Below are 24,482 nucleotides of genomic sequence, written 5' to 3'. Positions count from 1 at the left end.
GATGAGGCTTTCTGCTCCTGTAAAGATTTACAGCCTCGGAAACCCTGTACAGGGTCGCTATGAGTCGGAACCGACTCCACAGCACATAACAACAATAACATACCTATACACACGTATATATCATATATACCAATATACTATATATGCACATTATATATACTATAGAGCATGGTCCAATATTTGGTGCTTTTATCTATGGATTTAAACAATTGTCATTTAAATATCATCATTTCATAACATTTCTAGAAAGTAGTTTTCTTGTCCGGTATCTTCATAAAGTTAACTACCTTGTCCTGCACTTGGAATAACAGAAACCACACCTCCACTACCTTTTTCAGATTCCCAGAAATTATTTACTATCCTTCTCTTGTTTCTTTTCTATGATAGAGGAATATACCATATGTTTAGAATCTGAATAAAGTGTCATTGTTGTTAAGTGCTGTCAAGTCAGGTCCAAACACTGCTATCCTTTAAAGGGTCCCTAGTGGATTGGAGCCATTGATCTTGCCATTAGAAATCCAGTGCTTATCCTACAATGCCGCACCAGGACTCCAAACTGTTGTCGTTAAGTGCTATCAAGTCGGTTCCAATTTATAGCATCCCTGTACAGGGTTTCCTAGGACCAGCTGGTGGGTTTGAACCACCGACCTTGTGGTTCAGACCGACTGTGCAGTCCACTGCTGATCCTAAAATGCTACACCAGGACTCCAAACAAAGTATAGAATTTAGTTAATAATAATATATCATTATTGTTTCATAAGTTCAGACACAAATATCCGTTAGTAATGTAGGAGTTAACAATAAGGAACTGGACAGAGGTAGAGTATGTATAGTAATGTAGCAGTTAGCAATAGGGTACTGGATGGAGGTGGAGTATGTATAATAATGTAAGAGATGACACTAGGGAATTGGATAGAGGTAGAGTATATATAGTAATGTAAGAGCTGACAATATTCCCTATTGGATATTGCCTAACTGGATAGAGGCAGAATGGTATTAAAGGATTCTCTAGGCAAATTACTGAATGATGCAGAAAGCATAAAAGGAAGATGGAAGGAACACACGGAGTCACTGTACCAAAAAGAAATGGTCGATGTTCAACCATTTCAAGAGTTAGCATATGATCAAGAGCCAATGATCCTGAAGGAAGAAGTCCAAGGTGCATTGAAGGCATTGGCAAAGAACAAGGCACCAGGAATTGATGGAATACAATTTGAAATCTTTCAAGAAAATGAGGCAGTACTGGAGGCACTCACTCATCTATGCCAAGAAATTTGGAAGACAACTACCTAGCCAACTGATTAGAAGAGATCCATATTTGTGACCATTCCAAAGACAGGTGACCCAACAGAATGTGGAAATCATTGGACAATATCATAGATAGCCCATGTGAGTAAAGTTTTACTAAAGGTAATACAGAAATGGCTGCAAGCATACATTGATAGAGAACTTCCAGAGGTTCAAGCTGGATTCAGAAGAGGATGTGGAATGAGGGATATCATTGCTGACATCAGATGGATCTGGGCTGAAAGCAGAGAATCTCAGAAAGATGTTTACCTGGGCTTTATTGACTATGCAAAGGCTTTCGATTGTGTGGATCATGATGAGCTATGGACAACATTGCAAAGTATGAATATCCCAGAACTCTTAATTGTGCTAGTGAGGAACCTGTACATAGTCCAAGAGGCAGTTTTTCAAACAGAACAAGTGAACACTAAATGGTTTTAAATTAGGAAAGGTGTGCACCAGGATTATATTCTTTCATCATACTTATTCAATCTGTATGCTGAGTAAATAATCCAAGAAACTGGGTTATATGAAAAAACAAAAACAAAACGTTGCATCAGGATTGGAGGAAGGCTCATTAACAACCTGCAATCTGCAGATGATACAACCTTGCTTGCTGAAAGTAAAGAGAACTTAAAATACTTACTGATAAAGATCAAAGAGCACAGCCTTCAGTATGGATTGCATCTCAACGTAAAGAAAACAAAAATCCTCAACACTTGACCAATAAACAGCATCTTTATCAATGGAGAAAAGATTGAAGTTGTCAAAGATTTCATTTTGCTCAAATCAACCGTCAACACTCATGGAAGCAGCAGTCAAGAAATCAAACAACGTATTACATTAGGCAAATCTGCTGCACAAGACTTTTTTAAAGTGTTGAATATCAAAGGTGTCATTAAAAAAAAAAAGCTTTTATTGTTAATTGTGTGATGGTTTAGTTTACATGGAAGAACCATCCTATCATGTTTTGTTTCATTGCAATGATTACAATCCCCTCCATGCATCATCATTCAACAGTACTTGCTTCTATTCCCTCTGTTTTTGGGTGTCTTGTTGTTGTTTTGATGTATGTGAAAACACTTAGGAATCTATAATCATTTAAACAACCAAAGGGCACATTCGGTAAGCAAGCCTCCTGGCCGCCAGCACACAGCCTTTTGTTTTCCATGAGTTTAGAGTCCTCAGCTGCTCTATCTCTCCATGTTATTATCTTTGCCTCCACCTCTGGTGTTGCTGCTTCTCTGGATAGAGTCCTACATTCTGCTCTTGCTCTTCTACCTTGATGATCCTAGGGTCCTCTGTTCCTAGAATGTAAGATTAACTACTCCCACCTCTATTTCTACCTTTACAGTTGTGACTGTCACAATTAGTCATTATAACAATTACTCACTATTGAATCATAAGAATCTTATCCCCATCTCCTTTCACTAGACTCACCTAGACAAGATGTAAACTATTCAGTGGGGATTCTACCTTCTCCCGCACACTCTGAAACTAAAATCCCTCTTGAAAACTTGTAAGCAGTCACTTTGTGCCTTTATAGCCTCCCACCCCCCATTTTAAGTATCCAATGTCTAAGTTGCCCGTCCGTATCAACCCTGTATACAGAGGGGAATAGGATTGATCCTTGATGTGAAGACTCCTTCTCTCACAGTTGGTATTCTGTATCCATATATCCATATGTATAGGTCAAGTTCATCAAATTGTAGCAATTTATACTTGTTTCCTTTATCAGATTTTTTTATCTTCCTCTATTTGAATTCTGATCATCAAGCCATTGAGGCTAGGTCAGATGGATACTGTCTGCAGGTTTGGGTGTTCTTGTGAGTCTCCCCTCACTTCATATCAACTGGACATTTCACTCTCAGCTGTAGCCCTTCGTAGCTATGTCCTTGTCCATGGTCTTGGAGTTCCCAGGTCTCACCACACTTTGGACCAAACAGCGCTTCCTCTTTTCTCTCTCATCTCCAGGTCAACAAGAGTCTATGGAACGTAGTAGAACTCAGCTCATGTCTTCATTGCTGCCTTTCCCCCTCTTCCACTCACCAGTAAACCAACGTGGTTGCCAGCAAGCTTACCTGCCTGTTTGCGTGTTCCCTTTGAGTTTCAGTCTTGGAGGGGGGTTTGTCCTGAAGGGACTTGACTGCTTCCCTTAATGGCTCCCCAGAGAAAAGATGTCAGTTTGAGGTCTAAGATGTGCCATGGTATTTTCAGTAACCTTGTATGCATGCAAAAGTTGGACAGTGAATTAGGAAGACAATAGAAGAAATGATACATTTGAGTTATGCTGTTGGAAGAAAATATTGAAAAAAGTCCCATGGACTGCCAGAAGAACAAATAGATCTGTGTTGGTTAAAGTATAGTCACAGTGTTCCTTGGAAGCCAGGATAGCCAGACTTCGTCTCTTATACTTAAAACATATTGTCAGAGGAATTAGTCGCTGGAGAAAGGTATCATGTTTAGTAAGGTGGAGAGTCCTAGAAAAAGAGGAAGACCCCCAGCGAGATGGATTGGCAAAGTGGCAGCATCAATGGGATCAAACGTAACAACGATTTATGAGTTTGGCCCCGGTCCTGGTAGTGTTTCATTCTGTTTTCATACAGTCACTATCAGTTGGTACTGACACTATAGCAGCTAACAACAACTAATGTATAATAATGTAAGAGTTGACAATAGGGAACTGAATAGAGGTTGAGTATGTATAGTAATGTAAGGGTTAACAATAAGGAACTGGATAAGGTGGAGTATGTTTACTGCAACTCTCTGTACTATCTTTGTACCTAAATTTTTAAAAAAAATAAAAAGTTGATTGAAATATTTGATAACCTTTTTATAATATAAAATTATATCTAGGTCAAATTAGCCTTATAAATGCTGTTTTTAAAATTACCATACAATTGTTTTTAAACCATTGCTTTTAAATCTTTTTGTTTGGAAGAATGGATTAGATGTGGCCTCTAGAGGACAGTGTTGGGTCACAGAAAGGTTTGACAATTTCAGCTCAAGTTGAAGATAGGCTTGCCATTTTTCTTACATTTTAACCATCTGTTTATTTATTATCCCTCTTTAAAAAGGAAGAAACTGTTTGCTTCTTCTGCTGTCCTGATGAGTTGGAGAGACTAGTCTGTTTTAGCTTGTTACTTTTGTTTAGTTTTGGCTCTAAAAAATCTATTTGGTAAGAAGGATACTGCAGTTTTCCCCAAAATGTTCGTGTCTTGTAAGAGTAGTGAGGGAGCCCAGGAGAGCACCGTGAGACACTGTATGATATGCCATTTGTGAGTTCTGACATGATGGAGAGAGAATCAGAGAGCTGAACTTCATTTGGAAAAACTGAAAACAGCTTGGAGATTGATCTGAATGCTCATAAAATAAAAAGGAATTTTGATCTTTAAAGATAGAGACTTTTTGTTGGGGGCTGGGAAACAGATAAGCAAACCATATCTCCAACTTCTGGAGCAAATTTTTGGGGGCAATTAAAATAGAAATTCAACATTTTAATTTTTAAATTATTGCTCCTTTAGGAGTTCTGGTGTGGCATTGTAGGATAAACACTGGACCACAAGGTTGGTTTCAAATCCACCAGCTGCTCTTCAGAAACCCTACATAGGGTTGCTATGAATTGCAATTGATTTGATAACATTTAACAACACAACAACAGCAACAAGTAACCTCATGATATTGAAATTTTATTTTTCAGAGGTTCTTAGGGGTTGGGAGTTACAGAGCATAAAATGCTCAGCTGGAATCAAGAAGCAACTGAAGTTATTTTTTCATGTATTGATGTTTTTTGAAATTCTAAAATACATCATTCTGTCATCCTGAAATCTGACAGCTCCATGATTTTCATGGTGTAAATGTAGTTTAAACATATTTTTTAAATAGTTGTCATTTGGCTGATAGTGTGTTCCATTTAGCATCAACCTATATATTTCTATTTTTTGCTCAAAAAGGAAATCTGTTAAAAGTGCTACTGAACTGGGATCTATGAGCCTTTTAGTAGGAGTCTAGAAAGGAAGTAGAAAATTTATAGCTCTTCATAAATAGCCTGACATGAAAGTTAAGATCAATAGTGTTTTGTTCAGCCATTCCATAAAAGTTGAACCAGAGAGCAGAGATCTGTCTGTATTGCATGGTACCAAAAATTCTCCGTCTCTTAATTTAATGGTGTCCTAGTGTGGCACTTAGGATAAGCACTGGACTGCAAGGTTGGTTTGAACCTCAGGGTCAGCGGTCCAGACTCACCAGCTGCTCCTAGGAAACCATATACAGGGTCTCTAAGTCAGAAATGACTTGATGGCACTTAACAATAATAGTGAAGTTCTGTATACCATCTGGTAGTGGTTGTGTGTCGTCAAATCATTTCCAACTCATAATGACCCTGTGTAGGGTCTCTGAGGCTGTAAATCTTTATGGGAACAGATACTTCATCTTTCTCCCACAAAGAGCTGGTGGATTTGAACTGATGACCTTGTAGTTAGCAGCTCAATGAGTAACCGACTATACCACCAGGGCTTCTTTATATAACATCTAGGGATTTAATAAGTATTAAAACAATTTGCCACACCTCGTCTGTTAGTTTGTTGTACTGTGGTGGCTTGCATGTTGCTGTGATGCTGGAAGTTATGGCCCAGTACTTTAAATACTAGCAAGGTCATCTATGGTGGACAGTGAATCTTCCAGATTAGAACAGTAGAGGAAAAAGAAGAGGCAGACTACTTCTGAATGTTTAGCTACCAAAACCCTTATGAATATCAGTGGAATATTGTCAAGTACAGTACAGGAAGATGAACCCCTCAGGTTGGAAGGCGCTCAAAATATGACTGGGGAAGAGTTGCCTCTTCAAAATAATGTTGATCTTAGCAATGTGGATGGAGTAAAACTTTTGTGACTGTCATTTGCTGATGAGGCTCAACTCAAGGGAGGAGAACTAGCTGCAAACATCTATTAATAATCAGAACATGGAATGTACAAAGTATGAATGTAGAAAAGTTGGAAGTTGTCATAATGAAATGGAACACAAAATGATAGATATCCTTGGGATTAGTGAGCTGAAATGGTCTAGTATTGGCCATTTTGAATCTGACAATCATATGGTTTACTATGAACCTCATATGGTTTACCAGAACATCAAATTGAAGAGGAGTGGCACCACATTCATCATTAAAAAGAACATTTTAAGATCTATCTTGAAGTATAATGCTGTCTGTCATAAGATAATATCTATATGCCTACAAGGAAGACCAGTTAATACCACTCTTATTCAGATTTACACACCAATGCCTAAAGCCAGTGATGATAAAATTGAAGAATCCTATCAACTGCTTCAGTCAGAAATTGACCAAATATACAGTCAAGATGCATTGATAATTACTGGTGATTGGAATGTAAAAGTTGGAAACAAAGTGGAAGGATCAGTATTTGGAAAATATGGCCTTAGTAATAGAAATGATGCTGGAGGAAGCACAGTAGAATTTTGCAAAATCAACAACTTATTCATTGAAAATACCTTTGGTGTTGTTGTTAAGTGCTATCAAGTCAGTTCCGACTAATAGTGACTCTGTAATGGGTTTCCAAGGAGCATGCTGGTGGATTTGAACTGTCAGTCTTGTGGTTCTCAATCTAGTGCTTATTCTACAGCTCCACACCGAGTTCCTTTTAAAACAATATACACGTGAACCTCACCAGACAGATACCCAGGAATCAAATTGACTACATCTGTGGGAAGAGATGTTGAAGAAGCTCCATATCATCAGCCAAAACATGGTCAGGGGCAGACTGTTAAACAGACCATCAATTGCTCATATGCAAGTTCAAGCTGAAGATGAAGTAAATTAAAAGAGCCAAAATATGACTTTAAGTACATCCCACCTGAATCTAAAGACCATCTTTAAAGCCGATTTGATGCATTACACACTGATGACCAAAGACCAGAACTGTGGGATGACATCAACAGCATCATCCACGAAGAAAGCAAAAGGTCATTAAAAAGACAGGAAAGAAAGAAAAGACAAAAATGGATGTCAGAGGAGACTCTGGGACTTGTTCTTGGGCACAGAGAAGCTAAAGTGACTGGAAGAAATGAGAAAGTAGAAGAGCTAAACAGAAAATTTAAAAAGACAGCTCAAGAAGACAAAATAAAGTATTACAATGAAATGTACAGAGACCTGGAGTTTCGAAAAACAAAAGCATTTCTCAAGCTGAAAGAAATGAAGAAAAAGATCAAGCCTCAAGATGCAGTATTCAAAGTCTTCATGGGCAAAATATAAATTGTTACAGAAAGCATCAAAAGAAGATGGAAAGAATACACAGATTTACTGTACCAAAAAGAACTGGTCAATGTTCAGCCATTTCAAGAGGTAGCATACGATCAAGAACCAATGATACTGAAGAAAGAGAAATTCAACCTGCACTGAAGGCATTGGTGAAAAGCAAGGCTCTAGGAGTTTGTAGAACATAAATTGAAATCTTTCAACAAACTGATGCAACATTCACATATATGGCAAGAAATTTGGAAGACAGCTATCTGGGCAACCAATTGGAAGAGATCCATATTTGTGCCCATTCCAAAGAGAGGTTACCCAATGGAATGTGGAAATCATCCAACAATATCATTAATGTCATATGCAAGTAAAATATTGTTAAAGATAATTCAACCTATACAGAGGCCAAAAGGCTGTCATTAGAACAGAACAAGGGGATACTGAATATTTTTAAATCAGGAAAGAAATGTGCCAGGATTTTATCCTTTTATCATACTTATTCAATCATACTTATTTGCTGAACAAATAATCCAAGAGTCTGCAATTTTTGAAGAAGCATGTCACATCAGGATCAAAGAAGACTCATTAACAACCTGGGATATGCATACAACACTACCTTGCTTGCTGGAAGGGTAGAGGACTTGAATATCAAAGAATATAGGCTTCAGTATGGATTGCACCTCAGTGTAAAGAAAACAAAAATTTTCACAACTGGACCAATAAATAACATGATGATAAATGGAGAAAAGATGGAAGTTGTCAAACACTTCAGTTTGCTTGAATCCACAGTTATTGCTCATGGGAGCATCAGTCAAGGAATCAAATCAGGCAAATCTACTGCACAAGACCACTTTAAAGTGTTCAAGAGCAAATATGTCAGTTTGAGGATTAAGGTGCACCTGACCCAAGCCATGGTATTTTCATTCGCCTCATACACTTGTGAAAGGTGATCAGTGAATAAAAAAGAATGTAGAAGAATTGATGCATTTGAGTAATGGTCTTGGTGAAAAATATTCAAAGTACCATGGACTCCCAGAAAACAAACAACTCTGTCTTGGAAAAACTACAGTCAGAACGCCCCTTAAATGAGGATGACTCTCATATGTGGGATATGTACAAGGAACCAGTCTCTGTAGGAGAGCATCATGCTTGGAAAAGTGAAAAAGAGGAAGACTCCCAACAAGATAGAGGGATTGACACAGTAACACAGTGGTTCAAACATACCAGTTGTGAAGCTGTCACAAGACGGGGCAGTGCTTCATTCTGTTGTGCTTAGGGTCGCTATGAGTAAGTACCTATAGCACTTAGCAACAACATCAATTCTTTGTTTCCAACTTTCACATTCCAATCAGCAGTAGCTATTAATGCATCTTGATTTTATGTTTGATCGATTTCAGACTGCAAAAGTTGGTAAAAATCTTTATTTTCATCATTTTTGGCATTAGTGCTTGATGTGTAAGTTTGAGTAATAGTAGTATTAACTGGTCTTCCTTGCTGTTGTTGTTGTTAAGTACCGTTGAGTTGCTTCCAACTCTGTGACCCTGTCTATGATTCCCAAGGCTTTTCTACGGAAGCAGAAACCCTCATCTTTTTCCCAGGCAAAGTGGCTGGTGAGTTCAAATCGCCAACCTTGTGGTTTGCAGTCCAGTGCTTATCCTAATAGAGCCACCAGACTCCCTGGTCTTCCTTGTATGTGTATGGACAGTGTTTCACTTCAGGATAGATATATTCTTTCTGATAATGAATCCAACACTATTCCTCTTTTATCTTCCATTCCCAGCATGTTGTTGTTATTGTTACTTGCCATCAAAGTTTATTTTGACTTATAGCTACCCTGTATAGGGTTTCTGAGTTGCCGCTGGTGGGTTTGAACTACCAACCTCATGACTCAAACCAACCTTGTGGTCCAATGCATTATCCTACAGCACAAAACCAGGACTCCCAGTATTGTTGTTGCTAAGTGCCATCAAGTTGGTTCTGACCCATAGTGACCCTGTTCAGGGTTTTCAAGAAGTGGTTGGTGAGCTTGAGCCACCCATCTTGCAGTTCAAACCAACTTTGCAGTCCAGTGCATTAACCCACAGCGCCATACCAGTATGTTGTTGTTATGTGCTGTGGAGTCGGTTCCAACTCATTGTGACCGTGTACAGGGTTTCCAAGGCTGTAAATCTTTACAGGAGCAGAAAGCCTCATCTTTTTCCTGTGGAACAGCTGGTCGTTTCAAACTGCTGACCTTGCAGTTTGCAGCCCTATTCATAACCACTACGCTACCAGAGCTCCTTTTACATCAGTATAGTAGACCATATATTTTTCTGATTCAAAATGGTCAGTACCAGTCCATTTCAGCTCACTAATTCCTAGAATATTAATATTCAAGCATTCCATTTTATTTTTGATGACTTTTAATTTTCTTAGATTCGTGCTTTGTACATTTCACATTCCAGTTATTAATGATGTTTGCAACTATTCGCATTTTGAGTCATGCCACATCAGCAAATGAATGCTGAAATTTTTACTTTATCTGGGTCATTAGAGTTAATTCTGCTTTGAGGAGGCACCTCTTCCCCAGTTGTATTTTCAGTGACTGCCACCCTAAGGGACTTACCTTCTAGCACTATGTTAGACAATGTTCTGCTGCTCCTCATACATTTATCACTGACTGAGTTTTCCAGAAATAAACTGCCAGGTCCACCTTCATGGCTGGAAGCTCTACTGAAAGGTGTTCCCCAGGGGAGATCTTACTGCTATTTGAAATGTTTGTAGTATAGCTTCCAGCATCACAACACCACATACTACAATACTACAACACACTGACAGACGAGGGGTGGAAATTTATAATTAAACCCTTCATTTGGGTTTTTATTTTATTGTTATTACTGTGTCTCCCAAACCAGAATATAAACTCTGTGAACAGGAATCATGTCTAAGTATTCATCACCAAATCCCGAGCACTGAACCATTGAAACTATGAAAACATTTATGGAATGATGAATGACGATTTCTTTGTTGCTTATTTAGGTGGAAGAAGAAGAGCCAACTGGATACATTCGATTAGAAAAATTTCTTCCAGTGATGACCGAAGTGCTATTGGAAAGAAGGTAGGAAAGTAAATGTATTTCTTAGGCAAAATAATTAGAATTATGTTATTTTCAAACTACTTAGTATTTTCACTTGGTGTATTTAACCAGCGTTTATCTTAAGGTAGCTTCCTTCTAACCTTTTACTATACTTTTGAACTACCGGTTGTTATATGCTTAGAAATATCAGCCACTTTAGAATTAGTCTAATTAAAGGGCAAGTTGTTGATTTTGTTGTTGAGTGCTGTAGAGTTCTTTCCAACTCATAGCGACCCTGTACAGGATTTCTGAGGCTATAAATCTTTGAGGGAACAGAAAGCCTCATCTTTCTCCTTCATAGCAGCTGGTAGGCTCAAACCACTGATTCACAGTACAGTGCTTATCCTGTACAGCCACTATGCTCCCAAAGTAAGTTGCAATAATCATAAATCAACATTTTATTATCTCCTGTTTTGAATGTCGTATTTTAATCTAATATATGTTAAGAAAGGTGTGCGACAGGGTTATATTCTTTCACCATACTTATTCAACCTGTATGCTGAGCAAATAATACGAGAAGCTGGGTTCTATGAAGAAAAATGTGGCATCAGGATTGGAGGAAGACTCATTAACAACCTGCGATGTGCAGATGATACAATCTTGCTTGCTGAAAGTGAAGAAGACTTAAAATATTTACTGATGAAGATCAAAGAGCACAACCTTCAGTATGGCTTGCATCTTAATGTAAAGAAAACAAAAATTCTCACCACTGGACCAATAAACAACATTCTTATCACCAGAGAAAGGATTGAAGTTGTCAAGGACTTCATTCTTCTTGGATCCACTATTAACACTCATGGAAGCAGCAGTCAAGAAATCAAACGATGTATTGCTTTGGGCAAATCTGCTGCACAAGACCTTTTCAAAGTGTTGAAGAGCAAAGATGTCAGCTTGAGGACTAAGGTGCACCTGACCCAAGCCATGATATTTTCAGTAACCTCATATACATGCGAAAGCTGGACAGTGAATAAGGAAGACCATAGAAGAATTGACGCATTTGAGTTAGGGTGTTGGAGAAGAATATTGAAAGTGCCATGGGCTGCCAAAAGAACCAATAGATCTGTGTTGGAAGAAGTGCAGCCAGAGTGCTCCTTGGAGGCCAGGATGGCCAAACTTTGTCTCTCATACATCAGACATGTTGTCAGAAGAGACCAGTCGCTGAAGAAGGATATCATGTTTGGTAGGGTGGAGGGTCAGAGAAAAATAAGAAGACCCCCAGTGAGATGGATTGGCAGAGTGGCAGCATTAGTGGGCTCAGGTGTGACAACAGTAGTGAGATTGGCCCAGGATCGGGCAGTGTTTCATTCTGCTGTGCATGGGGTCGCTATGAGTTGGTACCGACTCAATGGCACCTAACAACAACAAAAATACCATTGAGGAGTCCTGATGTGGTGTTGTAGGATAAGCACAGGCCTGCTATCTACAAGGTCAATGGTTCAAAGCCACCAGCTTGGAAACCCTATGAGTCAGAAAAGACACAGTGACCCTTAACAACAACAAAATCTTGAATTTCCAGTGATAAATAAGAATTGATCCTAATTATTTTTCTAGCAAAAGTGTATCGTTAACTTATCATAATTGTTTTATAGAAGAGGTTTACATAGCAATGAAAAAGGCTAATATAACATCAGATATACCAGCGATTTTTTTTTTTCTCCGTTTTCATGATGTTATTTATTGGTACAATTGTATTTTGGTTTTCTTTACACTGATGTGCAAGCAATACTGAATCAGTAAGTATTTTATGTCCTCTTTGCATCCAGCAAGCAAGGCTGCATCCTCTGCATTTCACAGGTTGTTAATGACCCTTCCTTCAATCCTGATGCCATGTTCTTCATCATATAATCCAACTTCTCAGATTATTTACTCTGCACAGAGATTGAATAAATGTTATACCAGCGATTTTGAATTAAGTATTTCCTATGAGGGTGGGGGTTCCTTCAACTTTCATATCCAGAAATCCAAAAATATTTCAGTGAGGGAAATTTAATTAGACTAGTATGTTGCAATTTTTAATTTATGTAGTCATTTATTATGTAGAGACTGAAGAGAAATACTATATAGCACTTATTTCTGTATTGCATAATTATAGATACAGACCAATTCCAGAAGATGTCCTTCTTCATGCCTTTGAGGTATGTAAGCTCCAGATTTCATTTATTAATGTATATTTGTCTTAAAAAGCTGGTAATGTCGAATTTACTTATCAAACAGAAATTATAAAGCTTATCTCTTTTTTCCCTTAGGTATTAGATTCAGCTAAACGTGGGTTTCTCACTAAGGAAGAACTGGTCAAATATATGACTGAAGAAGGTAAGAGTGCTTTACTACTGACCTTTTATAACAGTGATTTATTTATATAAGAGATTAAAAGTTTAACAAGTATGCACACTAAAAACTAAATGTAAGATAAATGGGATACTTTAAAAATCAATCATTATGTTTAAAAGATTTATTTTGGTTTTGGGTGGTTTCTGTTTTATGGGGTAAGAGACCAAAAGATGGTGTAAGGAAAGATGGATTCTTGCCATATAGGATTTTGTAAAGTATAATGATTACTTTATAATTTATAATATATAAGTTGTGATTATTCTACTCTGACATGCAGTGAATTACTCTAACCATAGTCTCTGTAACCCCTGCCAAATGACTGGGTGTTGTTGTTAGTTCTGACTCGTATTCACCCTGTATAGGGTTTCCAAGCAACGGCTAGTGGGTTTGAGCTGCCAGCTTTGTGGTTAGCAGTTCAGTGCTTATCCTATAGCGCCACACTGTGGATGGAACTGTGCAAATGTGAGGTGCTTGTGACACACCAAGGGAATTAGTTAGCTTGTTAATAATGCAAATAAGGAGCCTAGTATTCTTGTGGGGTTGGACCATACAAATACGGATTGGTCCGTTTACCATTCTGCAAGATTGAAAATGAACCATCCCAGAGGCAGAGAGATCTCACTACATGAAGAAAGGAGAACCATGAGTAGAGTGCAGCATGAGATCCCAGAGATGAACCTCCTAGACCCAGGGACAGTGGCAGATGGTGAGACATGGCAAGGAAGCAGTGACAGCCTAGAACAGCTAGAGCGACAGAAGATACATCTTCAAAGACAGATCATCAGGAAAAACCCAAAACAAAAATGGCAGTATGACTGGCTACTACAAGAATAAGTTAAGTTGTTCGACTGAAACTCAACGGGAACACATGAGCAGACATGCAAGTTTGCTGGTGATCACATTGGTCTACTGGTGAGTGGAAGGGGGGGGAAGGCAGCAATGAAGAAATGGGCTGAGTTCAACCATGTTCCGTAGACTCCCGCTGGAAATGAGAGAGAGAAGAGGAAGGGCTGGTTGGCCCAAAGTGTGGTGAGATCTGGGGACTCCTGAGCCCATGGACATAGCCACAGAGGGCTAGAGCTGAGAGTGAAGCATCCAGCTGATATGAAGTGAGGGGAGATACACAAGAACACCCAAAGTTGCAGATTAGTACCCATTTGATGACTTAATAATCAGAACTCCATGACTAGAGGAAGATAAAAAATAAAAAAAGAGAGAGTGAGAACAAAGCAATTTTTGATAAAGGAAACAGGGTAAACTGCTACAATTTGATGAACATGGAGGTAGTTACTCTAAATACCAACAGAGAGGGAAGGAGTCTTCACATCAAGTATCAATGCTATCCCCTTTGTACACAAGGTAGATAGGGATGGGCAACTTAGACATTGGCTACCTAAAATGAGTGGGTGATAAAGACACGAAGTGACTGGCTTACAAGGTTTCAAGGGGGAGTTTAGTTTATTAGTGTGGGGGGGATTAAAGAGTCCCCACTGAAGTTTTCATCTTGTCTAGATGGACCTGGTTAAAAGAGATGGGGATAAGATTCTTATGACTCAATAGTGAGTAATTTTAGCATGACGAATTGCGACTGTCACAATTGTAAAGGTAGAAGTTTTGTTACAAAAACAGGGAGTAGTTAATCTTAACAGTCCAGAAACAAAGGACCCTAGGACCATCAAGGGTAAGAGCAAAGCAGAATGTGAGACCTTATTCAGAGAAGCAGTGACACCAGAGATGGAGGCAGAGATGGGGACCTGGAGAGAGGGAGCTGCTGAGGACTCTAGATTCGTGGGAAGAGAGAGGGACTAAGAGATGGCAACCAGGAGGCAGACTTGCAGAATGTACCCTTTGGTGGTGTAAATTATTGTATGTGCCTGAGTGTTTTAAAAAAAAAAAAAAGAGAGAGAGAAATTGAATAGAGAGAAATACAGTTAACTGATGGTATGTGGAGGGGATTATAATCATTGTAATGAAATAAGATTTGTTGAATGTAAAACTAACTGATGATGTGCCCTGTAAACTTTCACTCAATCCACAAAAAAAAACCTTAAAAAAAAAAAAGCAGTGGCAACAGAGGCAGCAGAACCAGGAGACTAGCGGGACACAGAGTGTGGGCTTCTAGAGCAGGAGAACTCAATGCCTTCAGAACAGGCTTATTCGCAGAGTGGGAGTTGATCAGTAGAACTTAAAAGAGTCAGGCAGAAGTCAACAGCATGTGTGCCTGAGAGGCCAGGTCAGAGAGAAGTGTGTCTGTGAGCATCTGATCCTGAATTGTAACAAGGTAGATTGACCTGTTGGTTGCAACAGTGGGCTCAGGTGGAGGAACATTTGTGAGGATGGCACAGGATCGGGCAGTGTTTCACTCTGTTGTACACAGGGCCACTGTGAGTCGGAACTGACTGGACAGCACCTAACAATTTCCCTGTAATAAACCCCATAGCTGTGAGCATGTCGGTGAATTCTGTGTGGCATTGCCAAGAATAGTCTAACCCAGCAGAGAAGTGGAGAGTGCTGTGGGAGGGACAGTTGGTTTCAGGGTTGAGAAAAAGTTTGGTAGGTGGAGGACACTGCCTTCAGGAATTGGCCTGAGCAGCTGGTGCTTCTCTCCCCCTGTAGTGAAGTTAGAAGCAGTCAGATGTTGCACACCATTTTTGCACACTCATTTAGAATGTTTGCAAGGTAAGAATGTGCCTCCTAGAAAATATGCACTACCAATTACTGTAAATTAATGCCAGTCACTAGATTAAACATTTCAATTGCAGTATAGTATTATTCCTTTTAAAAGAACTTTTCAGTTGATAAAGTTGCAGATAATACCACCTTAATTGAATATGAATTCTCATGAAAATCTTCAGTGTTTTTGAAAATGATTTGCTTTAAACATGAACTATATACACATTATGACTTATACCTACCTACACATCTACATATGACAACATGTTATCTTTCGAAAGTCTCTTGTCAGGCTAATATGTAAATTTGTTTTCCCTGAATGTCAGTAAACTGATGGACATTCTTTCAGTAATATTCTTATGTTGATCACCTCCCTTCCTTCTGTGCAAAGTTAAGAATTCTGTCTCCTTTGCGTAGTCCACTGGTTTGCAGATTGAGTACTGAATGATTCACTCACTAATCACGTGAATCAGACTCAAAAGTGTACAAAATTTTGAGTAGGGAATTACTGTGTCTACATGCATAACTGGTTTGACCATTTCCGGCAGGAGTGCAGGGAGTAAGGAAGGATGACATGACAGTTGGGGCTGCCGCCTAAGAACTCTTATGATATTATTAACTCTGCTGGAAATGTTATGGCTTTCAAAGCATTAGCCTCTTAATCCTAAAGATTAATTTAAGGAAAATAAATCCTAGCTTGAGTTAGACAATTTCATTTCTAACAGTTTTGTGTGCCTACTGTGCATTTAGTATTTAATAATAATGATACTAAAATCTGCTTCCTATCTCAAAGATTGTTGTTGTTGTGAAGTGCTGTGGAGTCAATTCTAACTCATAGGAACCCTGCAGAGGGGTTCTGAGGCTGTAAATCTTTGTGGGAGCAGAAAGCCTCATCTTTCTTCCATGCAGTGACTGGTGGACTCGCAGTCCAGTGCTTATCCTGCAGAGCCACTGCGTTCCTTATCTCAAGGACATTGCAGTCTTATTGGGGAAATGGAACTACTTTATAAAAATAATTCACAATTCAAGAGAATAGAAAAATAAGTATTGGAAGGTTGATGTGTGCTGGACCAACTTAGAAAGCTTGCTTTGGAAAGACTTAAAGAGAAAATAGGTTCCTTAAGATGATAAAACTTATTTGGGTGAGTTGTTGAGGGCAGGGGGGAAATCTTATACATTATTGTATCTCCATCACTTAATACAATACTTTCGTTTAAACTATAAGATCGATGGTTCAAACTCACCAGTCGCTCCTTGGAAGCCCTATACAGGGTCGTTTTAGGTCTGAATCAACTCGACGGCACTTAACAACAACAACACATATTTAATCTTGTCATATGTTTGTTGAATGAATGAGTGTGTCAGTGAATGAAGACTGGGTGAGGGAAACATTATAGATGGATAAAATAGTATAAACAAAAATGGGGAATAGTGAGCATGATATTTCAGGAGTTTGTGAGATGGTCTGGCTGGCCCAGAGAGTCTTGTTGCCAATGAATTTTCTTGGCTGTAATCTTTGCTTATGTAGTTTGCCAGGTTTTTCTTCTAAGGTTCCTCTGAGTGGGTTGAAACTACCAGCCTTTAGAAGGGTAGACAAACTCAAACCACTTGGGCACCATGGGGACCTTAAACCAGTTGCTATTAGGTTGATTCATGGCAACCCTATGTGTTGCAGTGTAGAACTGTGTTCCATAGAGTTTTCAAGGCTATACCTTTTCAGAAACAGATCAACAGACCTTTCTTCGGAGGTTCTTCTGGGTGGGTTTGGTCTGCCAATCTCTCACTTAGTAATCTAACACTTAACCATTTGTGCCACCCAGGAATTATTTTAAATAATAGTTTTAGAATATACCTCATTTCAGTGATTTCTTCAGTAAATATTATTAGTTCTTATGATATGAACTAATATGATATGAACTAATATGTTTGATAATCATTTATAAGATATAAAGTATGTAACAGACCCATCAACTAACTGTGAAAGCAGTTTATAAGCCAGATAAAATACTTGCTTAACAATTGATGCTTTGAAATTTCCAAAATCTTATAAATTGCTTTTAAGTATATTTATGCTTTATAACAAAATGGATTAAAGTTACTTATACAGTATCCACAGAACATCAAACATACTCATTAGTTTCAGAATTCATACTCTAAATGCCCAGAATGTCATATGATGAACGTCATAAGTCACATTGAATAAAGTTTCTATGAGATAGAAGACAAGACATAAGTCTACATGTGTCCAGACACGTGTGTTACGTCAAACAATATTTCCTGAAAAAATCTTAAAAGAATGTTTTTAAACAAGTTGCTTCCTATGCAACAGGTACTATTTTAAATACTTTTAAAACAGTAACACATTTAATCTTCATAGCAACCTATGAGCTAAGTTAGATTATTATCATCTGTTTTTACAGACAGAAAAACTGAGCTACAGAAAGGTTAAATGACTTGCCCAAGATCTTCCAGCCAGTGAGGTACAACCAGCATCTGAACCAACAGACATTTGAGCAGTCTGGCTCCCAAACTTGTGTCTTTAACCATTAAGCCATTTTCCTTCTCTCCTTGCCATTCTTGATATATACTGTATATACCAACAGTATATACCTGTTTCCTTGCCCAAGAGAGCAGTGTGACTATCTTGTGTGTTTTACTGGGATCCAGCCTTGGTCTCAGTAGTAGAGTGTGGGATTCAATTCCAGTTCTACCACTCACCAAGGATGGCTACCTTATTCCTTTGTGTTCTGGTGTTCTCAGCTGTAAATTGGGATAGTAACAGTTCTTATCTTTCACAAAGTGGGTGGGAGATTAGCTTAGTTAATATATGTGAAGTACTTAAAGTATGGCACACAAGGATGTTATTGTTAAGTGCCATTGAGTCATAGCAACCCTGGGTTTCTGAAGAGCATCCTTGAGGTTCAAACCAACCTTATGGTCCAGTGCTTATCCTACAGCACCACACCAGCAGTATCGAGACACACACAGCACTACTGCGTAAATATATTGTTGTTGTTAAGTGCCATCGAGTCGATTCCAACCCATAACGACACTGTATAGGGTTTCTGAGGAGCAGCTGGTGAGCTTGAACCACCGACCTTGCAGTTCAAACAGCTTTGCTGTCTGGTGCATTAACCCACAGCTCCACACTAGGACTCTTTAAATTCTCCAGGACTTAGGTGGTGGTGATGGTGGTTATGTGCCGTGGAGTGGATTCTGACTCATAGTGACCCCACCTAGGGTCTCCAAGGCTGTAAATCTTTATAGGAGCAGAAAGCCTCTTCTTGGTCCCACGGAGCTACAGGTAGTTTTAAATTGCTGACCTTGTAGTAGCAACCCAACTCATAACCCACCAGGCTACCAGAGCTCCCTAGGACTTTGGTAGTGCCTATCAAAGTTCATTTGGCAGTAGATGTAGTATTTAACAATCAGATGTAGAAAATATTCAGAACTTCTCTTTTAAGCATTTTTTTTTCCTTTTCTTAGGTTGTAAGCATGATTTCAGAATTCCTCTTGTTTACTAGTTCTGTAATCATCATCATCATCATCAAAACCCTCATTTGAATAATTTCAGTATTAGTAACTGCATTTCAGAGTCCCTGGGTGGTGCAAACAGTTAAGTGCTGAAACGTTGGTGGTTTGAGCCCACCCAGCAGTGCTTTGGAAGTCAGCCCTGGTGATCTACATCTGAAAGGTTAGAGTCTTGTAAACCTTATTGAGCAGAGTCCTACACTCTACTCACGGGATCAGCATGAGTTGAAATCAACTTGGTGGCAACTAACAACTGAAATTATAACTTAGACAGTATTGCTGTAGTGTCAGGTGAGTGAGGTTCAGAAAGTAGGTAAGCCTCAGGCCTTAGTAAATCACAAAAAGTAGTGATTTGAGTAGTTTGTATTTTTAAAGTTAGGACAAAGTTCTATAATAAATAGACTAGTCTTCCAAGCATTCATCCTGAGTTTGCTTTTCATTTTGGTGAAACCAATATCCAGATGTTGTTGTTGTTATATACCGTGGAGTCGGTTCCAACTCATAGCAACCCTGAACAGGGTTTCTGAGGCTGTAAATCTTTATGAGAGCAGAACGCCTCATCTTTCTCTTGTGGAACAGCTGGTAGTTTCAAACTGCCGACCTTGAGGTTAGCAGCCCGATTTGTAGCCACTATGCTACCAGAGCTCCTTAATATCCAGATGGCCCTCAGTTATTACCTGAATCCAACTAAAGCCCACAGATTTTCTGTCCAAGTTTTGGTTTCACTTGACACCAGTACTGGGCCAAGCTATAACAAAGAGATCTGTCTTGAAACAATTGATGAGTGCCATCTCGGCCTGGGTTTAGCTGGCATGATTAAATTGGCAAGCCCTGGTAAGGGAATGTTCAGCATGATTAGCATTACACTTTCAAACCTCTGTTATCTGCTCTTCAGCAACATTGCATGTGCCCTCTAGTCCATTCTGACTCATTGTGCCCTTACAAGGTCAGAATCACTAGGTCTTTTATCCTCTAAAGCGGCTGGTAGGCTTGAACTGCCGACCTCTTGTTAAATAGCCAAATACTTAACCACTGCACCAGTAGGGCTCCTTGTGCAAGGTGTTTTCTGGGATTCACACTGCTGAAATTTTGCAGAGCAACCATATAAGCCTCTCTTCATACCTTTGCTAAACATAATTATTAAATTCCCTTTCAGACTGGGCCTTCATGTTAATTCTTTGACAGTCTCAATAGTTTTATTTCAATAAATAAACAGCCTTATTCAGTATGTCTTTATTTCCTCCTGCTGTTTTGGGTGGAATGATCAGTTCTATAAGTTGCTTAATCTCTGGTATCTGCAAGGTAAGGTAAGCCCCAAACAGCATGCTCTTTGTCATGACCCGCCATCTCAGAAGCCCAGGGGGAGAGTAACTGTTGACACAGTGGGGGCTGGTGGCTCTCCATGGCTATTAAGCTTGTTAGTGGAAGGAAAAGAGAAAAAAAAATCACAAGATCACAAATGATGCCTTTTCCTTCTTTTCCTTGTCAGGTGAACCTTTTTCTCAAGAGGAAATGGAAGAAATGCTGTCTGCTGCAATTGATCCAGAATCAAATTCAATTCAATACAAGGACTATATTACAATGATGGTGATAGATGAAAATTAAACATTCTGAAGACTTTAATTTCTTACTCAAAGGACAATGTTAAAAATTCACTGTCCTTATTAATTTCATATTTTATCTTGTAACTCCTACATCTGATGATACCATCTACATAACTATTTCAAGATATCCTGATTTTTAAAATGATAATAACAAGGTAAAGCACAAATATATTTAGTATGCTTAGCCTATTAAAGGATAAATTGCTAATTATTTAAAAACTATTATTACAAAATCTTAATTTTATCCATGGATGATTATTTTCTACAATAAGCATGTTGCCTTCACATTAATTAAACTGAGAGAAAAAAGAATAACTGGAATGGACCAAGGTTTAGCAAATGAAGATCTTGGGGAGAGGGGAGCCCAAAAGGATTACAGATTGAAAACATTCTCAAATCTACTTTTAAAACAGTGCCAAATACATTAGCCTGAGTATGGAAGGATAATTACTGAAATGGATATTAATAATTGATTCTTTATGAGTACCAACCATAAGTTTATTTTTGAGATAATAGTTATTGTTGTTGTTGTGAAGTGCTGTCGAGTCAGTTCCGACCCATAGCGACCCTGTATAGGTTTTCCGAGGAGCAACTGGTAAGCTTGAACTACCGACCTTGCAGTTCAAATGACTTTGCAGTCTGGTGCATTAACCCACAGCGCCACACCAGTGGAGAAGGTAACTACATCAAACCGAGTGACAGACATATCTAAAGGCCTTTGAGAAATCAGAGATTATCTTTCCTTTTGGAAAAAGCAATCTCTAGGGAAGTCCAGATGTGGAAGGTCAATGTGCTCAAAATGCCTATAAATCGAGTGTTTCTTCATCCTAGAGAGATGAAGGGACTCAATACTGGGCCAAACTCAAGTACCAATTCAAACTTTACCCAGAAAGCTAACAGGCTTTTGGACAGATTTTTATCTACTGGTAAAAAACAAAAAAAATTTTTAAGCCAAACCGACTGCCACTGAGGTCAATTCTGAATCATAGTGATCCTGTTGTTGATAAGTGGCGTTGAGTAGATTCCGACCCATTAGTGACACTGTATAAGGTTTCCAAGGAGCAGCTGGTAAGCTTGAACCACCAACCTTGCAGTTCAGACTTTGTAGTCTGACGCATTAGCCCGCAGCGCCACACCAGGACTCCTAGGACAGAGGAATGCTCTTTAGGGTATCCAAGACTATAAATTTTTACAGAAGCAGACTGATTCATGTTTCTTCCCCGGAGCAACCAGTGGGTTCATTTGAACCACCGACTTTGCAGTTAGCAGCTCAACAATTACCTACCCAGGACTCCTTAGCTACTGTAAAGGCCCACACAAAGTACTTGAGAGGTATTGCAATCAGCTGTGTTTTCTTAGCTGCCAAGACTGTTGAGGATGAGAGCATGAATTCCAGTTCTGATGGTGTTGGCAAGACAGTTTCTGTGGATGTTCTTCATCTGAAATTCTGAGGATGGAGAGAATTATTCTGGATAAATTAAATTGGGTTCTTCATATAGTCATACTATTGGATTTTCTCCATATTTTTCATGCCATTGCAGTGTCGATTAGGCCTCAATTCGTATTCCATTTGCCCAAACTAAGACTCCACAACATTTAACAGTTGTTATCAAACAACTTGTCCTTTGTAATGCCTATAACCAACTACTGAATTTCAAAAGATCCATGCTCAGACCTTGGTTAGTTTGAAAATGGAGAAACTCATTCCCCACTGACTTCCTTAAAATTGAACTGCTTCACGAAGCACAGGTAGATAGCTCTGAGTTGATCCCCTGTTGAGAACTTGTGGACACGTCACCTTTCTACTCTGTAGTCCTCTAAATTCTGTTTATGTCTACTGTCCCCTCTAATACACCCCGGTGATCTGAAACAGAGGAGTGTTCAAATTACAGCCCTCCCGTGTCATCCTGAACCTGCCAAATGAGGGTCACAGGGTCCTTAGTAGATTCAGACAGTCTGAAGAAGGACCACGGAGCCACAGGAAGGTGACACGTGACCTTTATTGTGGTGCAGTGCTCTGTCCTCTCATTCTGGGTCACTCCTTCAGGCTCATTAGAGGGTCACTCAGTCTAGCTCTAGTATCCCCAGGCTTCCCTTTTCACTTCACTGTAGCTCTCTTCGCTACTCTGGAGAGGGATTCTCCTCCCTCTTTATACTGGCTTAAACAAAAGAAGCATGCTGCCTTCGTTCCATCACTGGTTACATAAGCATAAACTATCATGGCGCTGCCCAGGACTGCTGACTCACTAGGGCGGCCCTTCAGCGGAAATGGACAAGGAAGCCTGACCAACTCCATTTTCCCAGATTTCTCTAAGGACAACAATAAACCAAAAGTACAGCAGCCTTCTACCATCATCTCCCAGCTGCCAGTGGGTACAAGCATACCTCTGCTAAATGCAAAGTAGAGGAAATGCATGTGGCTGACTTCCATGATGGAATTAAATGACGGTAATGAATCCTGATGTGGCACTGTAGGGTCAGCACTGGACTGCTAGCTACAAGGTCAACACTTCAAACCCATCAGCTGCTCTTTGGAAACCCTACACACGGTTGCTTTGAGTCAGGATCGACTCAACAGCTCTTCACAACAACAATATAATAAAGATAATACTTCAGAAAATGTGGGTTCAATGTGTTGTAGTTAAGTGCTGTCAAGTTAGCTCCGACTCACACTGACCCTGTGCACAACTGAACAAAACACTTCCTGCTCCTGTGCCATCCTCCAATTGTTCTTACACCTGCGCTCATTACTGCCGCCACCTGTGTGTGGGTTCTATGTGTAACATTGATTTGATTTATCAAAGTAAGAGGGATATGCTTCCCCCTTGGCCACCTTATGTTTTTTGTTTTTTGCTTTGACAAACAGACATTCATTCTTTCAACAGTTTAGGAAACTACAAGTCCAAAGACAGAATACTGACTCTGGGGAAATGTCCTTTCAGCATCTGTAGGACCAGCATTCCTTGGAGATCTCCATGTGTCTAGAAATTAATCATTCCCTGGATTTAGAAACTTCACAGTGCCGGGACCCCAGGTCCAAAGGACACACTCCATTCCTGGCGCTTATAGTGCCTCTTTCTCTGCTGCTGTCTTTCTCCTTTCATCTCTTGCATGCCACACCCCACACTGTTGGGAATCTCCTGTAATTGGACCTGGGCCAGTGTGAGATTAATCCTTTTATTGGTGTATCATATCAGAACACATCAATTCCCCTTGTCCACCGTTGCAGCCTGTTTCTATCATGTAGTTTCAACACATATTACCTTCAAGTACAAAAGTAAAGTAGACTACTCTGGGAATGGAAATATGAAAAACCAGGAAAGAATATATAAGAGATGTAAGAAACCCCCTCGTATGCCTTAGTTGAATTGAAGTGAGCCAACGGGGGTGGGGGGAACCCACAAAGATCTCTTGTTTACTTAGCAGCTAATTATAATTCAGTACTATTTAAATAGTTAAACCAAAAAATTAAATAACTTCAAAATATTCAAAATAAAAATTTGAAAAGTAAAACTATCTTTGTAGTATTTGTCACTTCCACTGTTTTCTCTGCTACAATGTAATGAACTTTGTCCCATGTTAAAAATTCACATATAATGTTTTTAAAGGTTTCAAAATTCATAACAAGCAAATTCTGTCCCCAGTATTGTACTTGCACAGTCCCCTAAGTATTCCCC

The 24,482-nt window shown here is 39.2% G+C and overlaps 1 protein-coding gene and 1 pseudogene across 1 annotated transcript in view; both read left to right on the top strand.

Moving 5' to 3' along the window:
- The window catches only part of EFCAB2 (EF-hand calcium binding domain 2), a 128,863-nt gene extending 108,057 nt beyond the window's left edge, over positions 1-20,806 (top strand). The window contains exons 4-7 of the mRNA XM_006871284.1: positions 10,569-10,648; positions 12,759-12,801; positions 12,913-12,979; positions 20,691-20,806. Of these exons, the coding sequence (XP_006871346.1) occupies positions 10,569-10,648; positions 12,759-12,801; positions 12,913-12,979; positions 20,691-20,806 (306 nt within the window). The remainder of the gene's footprint in view (positions 1-10,568; positions 10,649-12,758; positions 12,802-12,912; positions 12,980-20,690) is intronic.
- Positions 20,807-20,946: 140 nt separating this feature from the next.
- LOC102830135 lies at positions 20,947-23,251 on the top strand (annotated as a pseudogene).
- The last annotated feature ends 1,231 nt before the right edge of the window (positions 23,252-24,482 follow it).

This window comes from Chrysochloris asiatica, unplaced genomic scaffold, assembly GCF_000296735.1.
Source record: "Chrysochloris asiatica unplaced genomic scaffold, ChrAsi1.0 scaffold00165, whole genome shotgun sequence".
NCBI lineage: Eukaryota > Metazoa > Chordata > Mammalia > Afrosoricida > Chrysochloridae > Chrysochloris > Chrysochloris asiatica.
Note: the sequence above shows the minus strand (reverse complement) of the source record. Positions and strands in the feature narration are given on the sequence as shown.